The 15,629-nt window shown below is 44.5% G+C and overlaps 1 protein-coding gene across 12 annotated transcripts in view; it reads right to left on the bottom strand.

Annotated features, from left to right (window-relative positions):
- EXD3 (exonuclease 3'-5' domain containing 3) overlaps positions 1-15,629 on the bottom strand; it is a 573,796-nt gene that overhangs the window by 317,143 nt on the left and 241,024 nt on the right. For 11 of the 12 annotated variants that reach the window (XM_084650100.1, XM_084650101.1, XM_084650103.1 and 8 more), the window contains 6 exons: positions 14,803-15,004; positions 14,082-14,191; positions 12,422-12,623; positions 11,246-11,412; positions 7,057-7,227; positions 651-704 (listed from right to left, as the gene is read on the bottom strand). In XM_084650100.1, the coding sequence (XP_084506226.1) occupies positions 651-704; positions 7,057-7,227; positions 11,246-11,412; positions 12,422-12,623; positions 14,082-14,191; positions 14,803-15,004 (906 nt within the window). The remainder of the gene's footprint in view (positions 1-650; positions 705-7,056; positions 7,228-11,245; positions 11,413-12,421; positions 12,624-14,081; positions 14,192-14,802; positions 15,005-15,629) is intronic. The other variant, XM_084650099.1, reaches the window with a different exon arrangement.

The following is a 15,629-nucleotide window of genomic DNA, read 5'->3' as shown; positions in this document are numbered from 1 at the left end:
TGGGTACTGTATCATTTCAACTACTGAATGCTATAGTTAAACATGCATTAATGGTATTTGGGAGGGTAATTGCATTCTGTTTCATTGAGGGATATGGGCATTTGCTATGGGGCTGAGTGCAGGGGCTGTTTTATTTTTTTTCACACACATAAAGCAATTCAAGCTTCCAATTGGGCCTGTGTTTGGCATTTCCAGCCTATCTCCTCCAAGCCTAAAGAAAAGCTCCAAAGCATTAGAACAGCAGATAGTGTTGTCAGTACTGATACAGCCAAGAAACAGGAATCTCTTTTTACTCCTTGGTGAAATGGATGGGAAGTGAATTGCATTGAATCATGATGGATAAGCCGCACAGAGCCACTTTGTTCTGGGATGTGTTTGCTTTATTTTACATTTTGAGATGCAGTGTAATTTCTCTCACCTCTGGCTGAATATAAAGTGTAAAAGAAACTTATTCCCATCCCTCTGACATTCAGAGCTAGAACAAGCCTTACAAAATCCTTTATATGTCAATGGTGTTCAGTACAGAAAACAGATGAAAAGTCAGTCCAGATGTTGCTTTCACATTTGCCTTTTCCTCTCCTCCACTTTATGCATCCCAATCCATGAAATGACACTACACAAGAGAAATGCCAGAAACACTTAGCACTTACTGTCTGATATGGGAGTCCAGAAGTTAAAATGACCCTTCCTTCCTGCCTCGCAATCTGTGAATGATGGAAAAGCCATAATTAACACGGATAAAAAATACCAATGAAAAATACCTCCCAATCAGATCATATTAAAAAACGAACACATTTGGTGACACAGATTCCATGCCATAAAGCCTCCAACATGAATGAAATGAGCCTCACACCCTTGTGAGATAGGGCAGAGCTATGGGGAACAAAGGCACAAAGACTTGTCCAAGCTCACACAGGAAGTCTGTGGCAGAGCTTATCTCATGACTTCCAGACCAATCCTTAACCACAAGACCATCATTCCAGTACAGAGTTTGTTCCGAATGATTGAGGGGTTCCCAAGCCATACTCTTGATGTTCATGATTTGGTGAGATTCATTTGGAATGCTTTGGTAATGAAACAGGCGAGTGACTCTAGAACCAAGATGCTTCACAAAGATGAAAATGTGCCTGATCTCTGTGTGACAGAGCAGTATCTCCACCTGTAAATGGACTACAGGCTACTGGGGTAGATTTCCCCTCCCCTTAGCTACTGTATATGGATTTACGTTTCACTCCTAACAGAGGCTGCATTCTGAACTAGGAATGGGGTTACTTCTCATCTCTATGCCTTGCCCTGTGTTCTGTTAGAGACCTTACTCTCTCTCTATGTATCCGACCTCAAGACATTGGGGCCTCTCCTCTGGTTAGGAGTCTGGGAAGCTCCCTCTGGCTCCTATCAACACTAGTCCTTATGCTGGCAAAAGGAAATGCCGAGAGATCAACGCAGTGCAGTCTCTCTACTTTCACCCCAGAATGAGCTGGGCTGTCACTAAGTGTAAACAGGAAAGGCAAAGCTTTTGAAATTAAATTGTGTGTTTTTTAAAACCACTTCAACTCTCTCTCAGCTACAAACCATGGCATGTTCTTCTTGGGCCCATCCAGTCTAGAGAAACACATTAGAAGAGAGAAATCCCTGAAGTCATAATCTCCCTTTGCAGTTGATTCATCCATGATTCAGCTAGGTACTATTATCATTATTATATCTTGAGGAGCTTGCCCATCACATGGAACATGATAAGGGTGGACTACACAGAGCTTTGTTCCAAACATGTCTTGCCAGAGGGCCCTTTTTATTCTTACCTTTGTACAGTTACTAGCTACCACCACTAGGCTGAGAGAGCACTCAAGGCCACCCCCTAACGTGCTGGATGGTGCTCTGACGCAAACAACAAGCTTACTCTCTTAGTAAGGCACACGTCTCCAGAGGAACTGGGGCCATGGGAGTGAAATCACCAGGTCAGCTCCAACTCTCACTCTTTAGTGAGCATTACAAAACAGCACCAGGAAATCCAGAACGTGACTGGCTGATGGTGAATCACTGCTACAGCTTACGGCACATTAGTGCCTGTCCTGCTGGACCTTTATCGCTCAATTAAATTACAGGGATTTGCCAACAAGGGAAAAGAGATCTCTTAAATTCCTTCAGACCTATGTGTACTTCAAAATAACTCTGAGGATTTCACAGCGGGAACACTCCATTCAGACTTCCTGCTGCTGCGGTTAATTAGTTCAAGCTTGATAAAAGCCCCTTGTCTAAATGGCACTGGAAAGGCAAGGCAAGTCACATAAATAAAAATAAGAAAAGCAATATTTTTTCCTGAAATGTTTGTCGGCTTTTGTAGCAATGCCTGGCTGAAGTGCACAAAGGGCAGAGGAGCCTACCTTAGACGGAAACCAATGGGAAACGTAATTCAAGGAGAAGAGCATGTTCTCTCCTCTTCATAGAGAGAAATAAACAAATGGAACTCTGGTACTAACTGGCCAGGAATCAAGTAAAAGGACAGACACCAAACTTCAGGCTCTAGCAGCAAGCTGGAGTGAGCCAGTGCACAGCACTCTGGACCAGGAGTCAGGGGATATAGCCTGTTCCCAGCTCTCCCAGGAAACAGAGGGGTGACTTTGACTAAGTCACTTCACCTCTCTGGGCCTCAGCTTCACACTCAGGAGAGCAGGGATGATGACACAGACCTGTCTTTGTAAGGCGCTTTGAGCTCTCTGGAGGAAGAACTCTGTATAAGAGCTAGCTACTAGTATTTATTACTTGAAAAGGCACCACATGCCAAAGGGACTATCCTGTTCTGCTGTGGAGCTACTTTCAATGGCATTAGCTATGGAATAAGAATAGCGTTCTTCAATATGAAAGCACAACCTAGGTGCGGTAGGTGTTGTGTAAGCTTCATTGTACAGTGCTGTCTGTGCATCTCAATCCACACCTGCACCCAGTTGCTATGCCAGGCCCTCCAAATGTATCTCATGCTAGCCAGCAACACTCATGAGCCTTAAACAACTATAAATACGCTTTAGTCCTGACCTGCTGTGCGTTTGCTATACCCCTGACCTGCTATATCCCTGCTATTTGAATCCTAGATTTCTCCTAAGCACACATTCCTGAAAATGAGCAACGGCTCCAAATCCCGACAGTAGTTTCATAACACTGGCTTATGAACCAGACCAAAACCACCCAACTCATTTGTACCAAGATCACACAGACATTGGGTTTGGTGTGAATTTAGGGAGCAGTATTTCCCAAACCACAGGAGGGATATTGCTCTACCACTACCATAAGCATTATTCCAAGAGGGTACAGTGCAAACCCAGAGATGCAGGCTTGCATCTTGCTTTTAAGCAACATCTCAGATAAAATCCAAAAGCTGAGACCATCCACTTAGTAATATTCACAGTTGCTTTAGCAACTGGTGCTGGAAAAACAATAGGAAGCAAATGCAAGGCTATTCAAGGGGCCTTGCTTGGCAAATGAGTTGCTAGAGGGATCTTTGCAATGTGAGAACAAGAAAGATGTACGTGTGTGTATGTACGTGTGATTAATGATACAATTGAAATAACTGTAATGGAAAAACAAACCCTGACTTCGCGTGTGCATGTTGTGGGCCCAGGTGACACTGGTGGGTTATTATGATAGCATCTTTCAAACACACCAAGCCCTGGTGATCACTCTTCAAATCTCTCTCCTGTTTCTGGGAGAGCTGGTTGCTGACTTTCTGTGTGCGCAATGTTCAGCATTCGATTTTTATTTAAATCATGATTCTCAGATATAAAGAGGGCAGAGATATCCATTTTTATCTCCGATTATCCAAGCACACATCAAAGCTTCTGCAATGCAGTAACTCTCCAAGGGCTTTTGATAGCGAAAGGATGTTTGCCTGGTCACCATAGAGAGTACAATCTGAAACATCCTGTCCGGAGTATGATAAGGCATCAGAAGAAGAAGAGACGGATGGAGGGGAGGGGTAGATGCGGGATAGCTAGTGTGTTTTAATGACTCATTTCAGAGTAGCAGCCGTGTTAGTCTGTATTCGCAAAAAGAAAAGGAGGACTTGTGGCACCTTAGAGACTAACCAATTTATTAGAGCATAAGCTTTCGTGAGCTACAGCTCACTTCCTCAGATGCATATCGTGGAAACTGCAGCAGGCTTTATATATACACAGAGAATATGAAACAATACCTATTCCCACCCCACTGTCCTGCTGGTAATAGCTTATCTAAAGTGATTTCCAGCACAAATCCAGGTTTTCTCACCCTCCACCCCCCCACACAAATTCACTCTCCTGCTGGTGATAGCCCATCCAAAGTGACAACTCTTTACACAATGTGCATGACAATCAAGCTGGGCTATTTCCTGCATAAATCCAGGTTCTCACATCCCCCCCACCCCCATACACACACAAACTCACTCTCCTGCTGGTAATAGCTCATCCAAACTGACCACTCTTCAAGTTAAAATCCAAGTTAAACCAGAACATCTGGGGGGGGGGGGGTAGGAAAAAACAAGAGGAAACAGGCTACCTTGCATAATGACTTAGCCACTCCAAGTCTCTATTTAAGCCTAAATTAATAGTATCCAATTTGCAAATGAATTCCAATTCAGCAGTTTCTCGCTGGAGTCTGGATTTGAAGTTTTTTTGTTTTAAGATAGCGACCTTCATGTCTGTGATCGCGTGACCAGAGAGATTGAAGTGTTCTCCGACTGGTTTATGAATGTTACAATTCTTGACATCTGATTTGTGTCCATTTATTCTTTTACGTAGAGACTGTCCAGTTTGACCAATGTACATGGCAGAGGGGCATTGCTGGCACATGATGGCATATATCACATTGGTGGATGTGCAGGTGAACGAGCCTCTGATAGTGTGGCTGATGTTATTAGGCCCTGTGATGGTGTCCCCTGAATAGATATGTGGGCACAGTTGGCAACGGGCTTTGTTGCAAGGATAAGTTCCTGGGTTAGTGGTTCTGTTGTGTGGTATGTGGTTGTTGGTGAGTATTTGCTTCAGGTTGTGGGGCTGTCTGTAGGCAAGGACTGGCCTGTCTCCCACTCTCCTGCTGGTGATAGCCCATCCAAAGTGACAACTCTTTACACAATGTGCATGACAATCAAGCTGGGCTATTTCCTGCATAAATCCAGGTTCTCACATCCCCCCCACCCCCATACACACACAAACTCACTCTCCTGCTGGTAATAGCTCATCCAAACTGACCACTCTTCAAGTTAAAATCCAAGTTAAACCAGAACATCTGGGGGGGGGGGTAGGAAAAAACAAGAGGAAACAGGCTACCTTGCATAATGACTTAGCCACTCCAAGTCTCTATTTAAGCCTAAATTAATAGTATCCAATTTGCAAATGAATTCCAATTCAGCAGTTTCTCGCTGGAGTCTGGATTTGAAGTTTTTTTGTTTTAAGATAGCGACCTTCATGTCTGTGATCGCGTGACCAGAGAGATTGAAGTGTTCTCCGACTGGTTTATGAATGTTACAATTCTTGACATCTGATTTGTGTCCATTTATTCTTTTACGTAGAGACTGTCCAGTTTGACCAATGTACATGGCAGAGGGGCATTGCTGGCACATGATGGCATATATCACATTGGTGGATGTGCAGGTGAACGAGCCTCTGATAGTGTGGCTGATGTTATTAGGCCCTGTGATGGTGTCCCCTGAATAGATATGTGGGCACAGTTGGCAACGGGCTTTGTTGCAAGGATAAGTTCCTGGGTTAGTGGTTCTGTTGTGTGGTATGTGGTTGTTGGTGAGTATTTGCTTCAGGTTGTGGGGCTGTCTGTAGGCAAGGACTGGCCTGGAGGGTGAGAAAACCTGGATTTGTGCTGGAAATCACTTTAGATAAGCTATTACCAGCAGGACAGTGGGGTGGGAATAGGTATTGTTTCATATTCTCTGTGTATATATAAAGCCTGCTGCAGTTTCCACGATATGCATCTGAGGAAGTGAGCTGTAGCTCACGAAAGCTTATGCTCTAATAAATTGGTTAGTCTCTAAGGTGCCACAAGTCCTCCTTTTCTTTTAATGACTCATGTAAGTCAGGGATGAGATATTAATTATTTCTCCAGAAGTTAAGGACCGCTCAGGATTCCAGCCAAGCAGACATCTGAAGAAGAAACTTCCTGTACACTAGGCCTGGTCATCACAGCATATTTGATAGCAACAAATTGTGTGGGCTGGATATCTCCATTTCTGTCATAGCAGAAATATGTGTGAAATGAAAAAGTGTGTGTCTCTTTCCTCCTAGCCATAGGGGGTCAGACATAGTGGCTATGGGAGTCCAGATTCAGTGCTAGCCACCTCAGCACATTTTACAGGTACTTCCTTCTTGAATGTTCAAATCTGACTCATTTCTAGACATCCTGGAGTTGTTTAGCCAGGCTGGGTGTAAGTGTACCCCATGCTAGCAAGCTAGGAAGTTTCCTGATATTTTATCCTGGAAATCTTCACTCACATGCAGCACAGTCCTGCTTTGATTATGTTCCCTCTGGGGTGTCTAAGAAACAAGCCAGACAAATTATTTCCCTTCCTGTGGTTCTATCCCATTATCGACCAAATGCCTTCTGGGCCCCAGTCTTTTTCCCTAGTCGCGATGGCACTGCACCATTATAAATACTCGTAAACTACTGGTCACACCTCATGCACTTTTGTTCTTTTAATTGCTTGGCAGCTCCCAGCACTGCTGTCCATGACAGAAGAGTGCAGCTATGAACAAGCTCACAGATCACAAACGAGATCACAGAGCTCTAAGGTGCCCCAAGTACTCCTTCTCTTTATGCAAACAGGGTTTGGTCCCACCCTCTCTCCCCAGGAAGTGGAAAGCATAGCCAAAATGATAACGGCCAGGTCTCCGAGGCCACTTGTGACAGTACTGAGACAGACAATGGGGTGTTAGCACACGAACAGGATAAGTGTGTAGCAGGCAACGCTCCCAGGCTCTTTGGGCAAGGAGGAATATTAATACCAACTGAAATCACATTTGTTTAAACACTGTGCTTTCCCTACATGGTGACAACTAAAGCAACCCAACCAAGACTGACCTCAGCAGCTTTTCTATGGTTGTCGTCATTCTCTAGCATGCGGACGTCCACTCCGAGGCAGCGAAGGTGGCGCCCAAGTCCCTGCAGCATGTTATCACAGACCACGCTGAACTCCTTCGGGGAGACAGAAGGAGGGGGACGCAAGGCCGCCATGCCAATCACTTTGGCTTGCTACAGAAAAACAGACATTCAGGGTTGACTGAAGTTTGTTTATTTTAGTTCAAATGTCTGCTGCCTGGAGAGTCCCCTGAGACACCATCCCATCTTTGGGAGGCTGTATTAATGTAGCAGGGAACCTAATCAGGGTACTTGGGGCTGCAACCCCAAACCAGCCTCCAATGCTCAGCTTTGCTTCTAGTATATTCAAATTAATAGGCCAGGTTGCTTGAAAGACCTGTTTACAGTCTGTAGGTGGTGACAGAGCTTAGAACAGGGAGCAGCTGCAGGGGACATTATTATACGCAGTATTGCGGCTGCAGGGGCCATTATCATACACAGTATCACGGCTGCAGGGGCCGTTATCATACGCAGTATCGCGACTGCAGAAGAAGTAGGGGTCACCAAATGAAATAGGCAGCAAGTTTAAAATGAACAAAAGGCAGTATTTCTTCACACAGTGCACAGTCAACCTGTGGAACTCTTTGCCAGAGGATGCTGTGAAGGCCAAGACCATAATAGGGTTGAAAAAAGACCTAGATAAGTTCATGGGGGATAGGTCCATCCATGCCTATTAGCCAGGATGGACACGGTTGCAAAACCATGCTCTGAAGTCTCCCAGGCCTCTGCTTGCCAGAAGCTGGGAATGGGCAACAGGGAATGGATCACTTGGTGATTACCTGTTCTGTTTATTCCCTTTAAAGCTTCTGGCATTGGCCACCATCAGAAGACAGGATACTGGTCTGACCCAGTATGGCCATTCTTATTTTCTTATCTCAGATACCAGTGGGTGGTCTCTGTGAGTATATGCTCACTTTTCAACGGTGACACAGTATGAAGATATTTACACTGTTAAATCTATGTTGCTGCCTTTTCTCAAAGAGACTTGAAGCTCTCTGGGGCAGGGCTTCTTCCACTTCGTACTTGTGCAATGCCCAGCACAATAGAGCCCTGATCTCAGTGCGTCCCTGGACACTACTATAATAAACATCAACAATAGTCACTTGACTAATTAATTGGATTGTACAGGTGACAATGATGGATCCTGAGTTCACAAGGAAGTCCAAGCCTGTTAAACTTATTGTAGCAACCTTTGCAGCAATAGCCCAGATATGTTTAATTTACAATATTCCCATTAGTTTAGGATAGTAAATTTTGCTGAAAAACCTTGTATGCAAATAGAAAGATGCTAACATCAATGGCAACTTGCTATATTCGCAAAAAGAAAAGGAGTACTTGTGGCACCTTAGAGACTAACCAATTTATTTGAGCATGAGCTTTCGTGAGCCACAGCTCACTTCATCGGATGCATACTGTGGAAAGTGTAGAAGATCTTTTATACACACAAAGCATGAAAAAATACCTCCCCCCACCCCACTCTCCTGCTGGCAATAGCTTATCTAAAATGATCACTTTCCTTACAATGTGTATGATAATCAAGGTGGGCCATTTCCAGCACAAATCCAGATTTTCTCACCCCCCGCCCCCCCACAAACCCACTCTCCTGCTGGTAATAGCTTATCTAAAGTGACCACTCTCCTTACAATGTGTATGATAATCAAGGTGGGCCATTTCCAGCACAAATCCAAGGTTTAACAAGAACATCTGGGGGGGGGGGGGTTAGGAGAAAACAAGGGGAAATAGGTTACCTTGCATAATGACTTAGCCACTCCCAGTCTCTATTCAAGCCTAAGTTAATTGTATCCAATTTGCAAATGAATTCCAATTCAACAGTTTCTCGCTGGAGTCTGGATTTGAAGTTTTTTTGTTGAAGAATTGCAACTTTCATGTCTGTAATCGCGTGACCAGAGAGATTGAAGTGTTCTCTGACTGGTTTATGACTGTTATAATTCTTGACAACTGATTTGTGTCCATTTATTCTTTTACGGAGAGACTGTCCAGTTTGACCAATGTACATGGTAGAGGGGCATTGCTGGCACATGATGTCATATGTCACATTGGTGGATGTGCAGGTGAACGAGCCTCTGATAGTGTGGCTGATGTTATTAGGCCCATCTGCCATGTACATTGGTCAAACTGGACAGTCTCTACGTACAAGAATAAATGGATACAAATCAGTTGTCAAGAATTATAACATTCATAAACCAGTCGGAGAACACTTCAATCTCTCTGGTCACGCGATTACAGACATGAAAGTTGCAATTCTTCAACAAAAAAACTTCAAATCCAGACTCCAGCGAGAAACTGTTGAATTGGAATTCATTTGCAAATTGGATACAATTAACTTAGGCTTGAATAGAGACTGGGAGTGGCTAAGTCCCATTATGCAGAAGTAAAGAAACAGAAGTAAACAAACAGATTGATAGAGCCAGAAGAGTTCCCAGAAGTTACCTACTACAGGACAGGCCTAACAAAGAAAATAACAGAACGCCACTAGCCGTCACATTCAGCCCCCAACTAAAACCCCTCCAACGCATTATTAAGGATCTACAACCTATCCTAAAGGATGACCCAACACTCTCACAAATCTTGGGAGACAGGCCAGTCCTTGCCTACAGACAGCCCCGCAACCTGAAGCAAATACTCACCAACAACCACATACCACACAACAGAACCACTAACCCAGGAACTTATCCTTGCAACAAAGCCCGTTGCCAATTGTGCCCACATATCTATTCAGGGGACACCATCACAGGGCCTAATAACATCAGCCACACTATCAGAGGCTCGTTCACCTGCACATCCACCAATGTGATATATGCCATCATGTGCCAGCAATGCCCCTCTGCCATGTACATTGGTCAAACTGGACAGTCTCTACGTAAAAGAATAAATGGACACAAATCAGATGTCAAGAATTATAACATTCATAAACCAGTCGGAGAACACTTCAATCTCTCTGGTCACGCAGTCACAGACATAAAGGTCGCTATCTTAAAACAAAAAAACTTCAAATCCAGACTCCAGCGAGAAACTGCTGAATTGGAATTCATTTGCAAATTGGATACTATTAATTTAGGCTTAAATAGAGACTTGGAGTGGCTAAGTCATTATGCAAGGTAGCCTGTTTCCTCTTGTTTTTTCCTACCCCCCCCCCCTAGATGTTCTGGTTTAACTTGGATTTAAACTTGAAGAGTGGTCAGTTTGGATGAGCTATTACCAGCAGGACAGTGAGTTTGTGTGTGGGGGTGGGGGGGATGTGAGAAAACCTGGATTTGTGCAGGAAATAGCCCAACTTGATTGTCATGCACATTGTGTAAAGAGTTGTCACTTTGGATGGGCTATCACCAGCAGGAGAGTGAATTTGTGTGGGGGGGTGGAGGGTGAGAAAACCTGGATTTGTGCTGGAAATGGCCCACCTGATGATCACTTTAGATAAGCTATTACCAGCAGGACAGTGGGGTGGGAGGAGGTATTGGTTCATATTCTCTGTGTATATATAAAGTCTGCTGCAGTTTCCACGATATGCATCCGATGAAGTGAGCTGTAGCTCACGAAAGCTTATGCTCTAATAAATTGGTTAGTCTCTAAGGTGCCACAAGTACTCCTTTTCTTATTGTAAGGAGAGTGATCACTTTAGATAAGCTATTGCCAGCAGGAGAGTGGGGTGGGGGGAGGTATTTTTTCAAGCTTTGTGTGTATAAAAGATCTTCTACACTTTCCACAGTATGCATCCGATGAAGTGAGCTGTGGCTCACGAAAGTTTATGTTCAAATAAATTGGTTAGTCTCTAAGGTGCCACAAGTCCTCCTTTTCTTTTTGCGGATACAGACTAACACGGCTGTTATTCTGAAACCTGCTATATTGTTTGTATTTCTAAATAACGTTTTCCAGCAGAGGAAATAAATGCACTGACCCCTATGTAGGGAACCTTGTGTTTAACCCACTAGCGCCAGTGATCATTTCTCCAGTGAAATAGGAAAGTGAGAAGGATTTTTGCTACCCCCAGACTAGAGAAAGGCCTGCAGACAGGCTTGACAGGCATGGCTAATAGCCTGCTTGAGAGGTGAAGCCACTGTATACTTTGAAGAGATTGGGAGCAGTGTATAGTTCTTTGAAGATGTTTACAAACCTGCTTGGAAGGTGATGGCATTTCTTGTTGATTCAGCTGCTTCTTTGCCCTGTGTTTTGTGGTAGGTTTAGCCACCAGGCTCTCAGTGAGATCTGAACACAGGCCAAAGCCTAACGGATCTTCACACAGTTTCTTATACACCTCCAGCAAGCAGTACGCATCAGAAGCTACAAAACAGAATATGCCCATCAGTTTGGCTTTGACCAAAATAGAAAGAGAGGCTTTTGTGATGAAAACAAGAGGGACGTCACCTATACAAATGCAACTACATCCAATCGCCCTTGGTAGCTGCAGGTATCTAGCACTGTATCTTACAGTCTTGTATAGATTCAGTAAATATAATAATCAAACAGGCTTTGACCCATAATCCCATTTCATCAGTCCAGAACTAGCACAAATGTGATATCTTTCCCCTCACAGAATTCAAAGAGACGGAGGCACACTCAGCCTTGACACAAAGAAGCTGCAACCCTCACTGCTTGAGACGTTCAATTCTAACTTGAGGATTTAGCCACGCAGCCCCCATTCATTTCAATGGAAATTGTGTGACAAAATCTCCTAGTCAGCTATGCAAATCTCAAACACTGACCTGAGTGGGAGTTGCCCCTGCTTACAGAAGGACTGAATTTAACACTGGGCTGGTACTGTTTTACCACTCCGTGGATTTCCGCTATCTCACTGTGACTCATCTCTGGATTTATACCTACAGTTCACATTGACCTGCCTGGACCAAGGCCCCTATAGTATAGCTCCAAACGCCATCCATGCCCATTTTGAATTCAGTGCATCCTTGTGATATACAGGACATAATAGTGGTTTCCCAGAAAAGCTGTGTGCAGTGAAATGAAGCAGAAGGAAGTGGACTTTTTTTCCTTTTCAACTATTCAGAGGAGTTTCCATTGAGATTATATTTCATCAGAGTAATTTGACTGGTAAAGAAATTCTTTTATCAGAGAAACAATGATTCATTGGACAGCTTACGCTCCAGCCATTAAAACTAGGTCCATACAAGGACAAACAAAACATGTGCTGGCTTCTTTGAACAGGAACTAATCTGCAAAGCCATTTTCCCCTCTGCTAGTTAACATTTTTTCCACATCTACACATCTAATGAAATGCGGGCCCATGACAGAGCTGTCCATAGCACCTTGCTCTACAGTTACATGCTAACCAGACCTGCATAGAGGATTTGTTCCTCCCGCAGTGGCCGTTTCTCCCAGTTGGAGAGCTGCTCAGTTTTATTAAGAGGTTTCCCCAGGACATGCTGCACCAGCAGACTGAGCCCTCTTTCTGGCTGCCTGAACCTTCTGTCTCCACAGCTCTTCTCCTGTGACAGTACATCAACTTGAAGGCTGCTCTTCCTCCAGCATTTCTGTAACTGAAGGGGGAGAGAAAGATGCAAAATAAACAGATTTCAAAACAGATCCTGAAAATATCACATGTTGCAGTGGGGTGGAAAGAACAATCAAGGCATGTGGTCAGGAAGCAATCCTAATGTAATCACCTTTCACTTCAGTAAAGGTACACACAGCCCTGCTATCTCAGACAAGGGCTGGCATGGCAAACTGGATACCCGAACAGATATTGGATATTTGCTTGACAAACACACTCGTTGGAAGTGAACTTGGTTTCAAAGCCTGGAAGGGAAACAACAGCCTAGTTTGACTGCATCATACCGGGAGCGCTTTTTTGAATTTTTTTATTTCATACTTTTTATTAAAGCAAAGTTACGATTGTACATTACCTATTACTTAGTCAGGACCAAGTTCATATTCAAAGAACCTGGCTAAAGATTCTGGCTTGCTGACTGTGGAGCCCTCTTCCTCTGAGTATGCTAAAAAGGGTGACCAAATTTCTCCTGGAGCATTTTCCTAAGATGTTAAGAAGTTGGGTCAGGGAGTGTCTCTTCTCACACATTTACAGAGCATCCAGAGGAGAGAGTCCCTGAGCCAACTGAGACCACTGGGCACTAACACAATACAAATAATAAAGAAATAATAACCACAGAACCCCAGCATCTTCCTCCCCATTTTGTTTTTTCTGAGCTAATGTGTTAAACAGAAAAGGTGCCCCAGGACTAGAGCAAACAATGACAATTCTGAAATGTCCCTCACTCAATCTGGATAGAACTAAGGCTGTGACTACCTGTGGACACTAGAGTTTCCCCAGCACTTCCTGAGTTATGACGACAACCCCAGGAGTTTGGCTAAATCCCAACCTACCTCCTTAAATTCCCCCTGCAGTTTCAAACAGATGCAATTTTTCATTTTCTTACTAAAATTACTGCATGCTGCTGCACAGCTACTGAGTTCTAACCTAAAGCCAGCTGCATTTCAGTAGCAGATGAGTGCAAATCCTGTACTGCACTGACTCTACAGCTCCATGCTCTTAATAAGGAGCTGTCTATTAAATCCATAACTACTCTATGGACACTACCAAATGTTAGAATAATGAAACTTTTATAATAAACTTTTATAAGTTTTATAAATTCTGCAAGAATTTGCTCATAGCAAGTATGAGTGTGATGGTTGTGTTCAAAAAGCCCCCCTTAGTGAATGGACCTCTGGCTCCATTTTAGTTCCTTTCATAAAGGCAAAGTGGAAAGCTATTAAAATACCCAGCCATGTCTTTTTAGCTAATCAAAACTGAATGCTTGTGTCTCTCTCTAAAGAATTACATCACCCCAGGAACTAGAGATGGAAAAGACCTATTAGGTCATCTAGTCATCTCCCTGCGAATATAGGATGCAGAAAGACAATGCTGTGAAATAATGACAGTTATCTTCCGGTACAGTCAAGAGAAGGCATTTTCCAAATCTTCAGATTCCCATTCTTACTTGTTTATCTACTGCAAGCAGGTCCACTATGCCTTGCACCTGCTTATTCATTTCTTTAAAAGCAGAGCACGTAGCAGCTAGGCTGTGCAGGTCTCCGGACATCCCATAACCTGCAGAGACAAAGCCTCAAATCACACAGATAGAAAAATGAGTTCTGGGAACTGGTGCATGGCAGGCTAACCTGAAAGCTCTGGGTTCTGGTTCCAGGTGTGCTAACCCAGAAAGATATCAGTTCTGGTATGGGGTGGGTTAACCCAGAGAGCTATGGGTTCTAGTAGCAGATGAGCTAACCCAGAGAGCTATGGGGTTCTGGTTCCATGAGGGCTCACTTGGAAAGCTCTGGGTTCTGGTACTGGGTGGACTAACCCAGGGAGTTGCGGGTTCTGGTATGGAGCAGGCTGACCCAGACAGATATTTGTTCTGATACCAGATGGGTTAACCCACAGACTTGTAGTTTCTGGTGTGGGGCAGGCAGTGGTGGAAGCTGTTCACCCTGCTGCCTGCCATGGCGGCCGTCTAATATAGAAGGCTCCCAAAGCAATAAGAGAAGAATGTTCTAAGAGCCTGTTCTAACTGGACTACATTACACCCTCCTGGGGAAGGCCCCATGTATGGAGGGCAGGGAAGATGAAGTTCCTGTTGTTCCTATGTATGTGAAGTAGTGAGAAAGGCTGACAGTTCCTGCAGTGGAAAGCAGAGCATAGGGGAAAGCTTAAGTTACCTAGTTTAATGATGGTTGGATCTGAGAAGAGGGTCTGGACAAAGTGAGAAAGCTCCTCCATCTCATCTGGCTTGAGGAGCTGCAACAAATCCAGGAGGAACACCTGCTCCTCGATAGCAATCTGCATCACCGAGACGCGTGGCTTTCCCACCACTCCAAATGACGGCCTCCACTCCATGTCGATGCCAACAACCTGGCCAGGCTGCAGCACATACAAAAGGCTTTCTTTACTCAGGGCTTCTCTACATGGGACATAGACTGAAACAGCAATTGTGGAATAGCTCCCTGGCTGGACACTCTACTCTGGACTAAGAGTGACTTTACTGCAGAATAATTACTGTTTTGGAAGTGCACTAATTATTGTGAATAAAGTGGATTTTATCCAGATTACAGTGTCCCATGAGAAGTTTTTCCTGGTAGCTTGGGGTGAGCAAGCTTTTTGGCCCAAGGGCCACATCTGGATATGGAAATTGTATGGTGGGCCATGAATACTCATGAAATTGGGGGTTGGGGTGCAGGAGGGGGTGAGCACTCTGGCTGGGGGTGTGGGCTGTGGGGTGGGACCAGAAATGAGGAGTTCAGTGTGCAGGAGGAGGCTCTGTGCTAGGGGAGGGGGTTGGGGTGTGGGTGATGGGGGGGATGAAGGCTCTGGCGGGGGTGCGAGCTCTGGGGTGGGGCCAGAAATGAGGAGATCAGTGTGCAGGAGCGGGGTCCTGGCTGGGGCAAAGGGTTGGGGTGCAGGAGAGGGATCAGGGCTGGGGCAGAGGGTTGGGGCATGGGAGGGGTTCAGGGGTGCAGGTTCTGGGTGGCACGCATGGAGTGGCCTC

Source organism: Lepidochelys olivacea (assembly GCF_965140295.1).
Source record: "Lepidochelys olivacea isolate rLepOli2 genome assembly, chromosome: 16".
Taxonomy (NCBI): Eukaryota; Metazoa; Chordata; order Testudines; family Cheloniidae; genus Lepidochelys; species Lepidochelys olivacea.
Note: the sequence above shows the minus strand (reverse complement) of the source record. Positions and strands in the feature narration are given on the sequence as shown.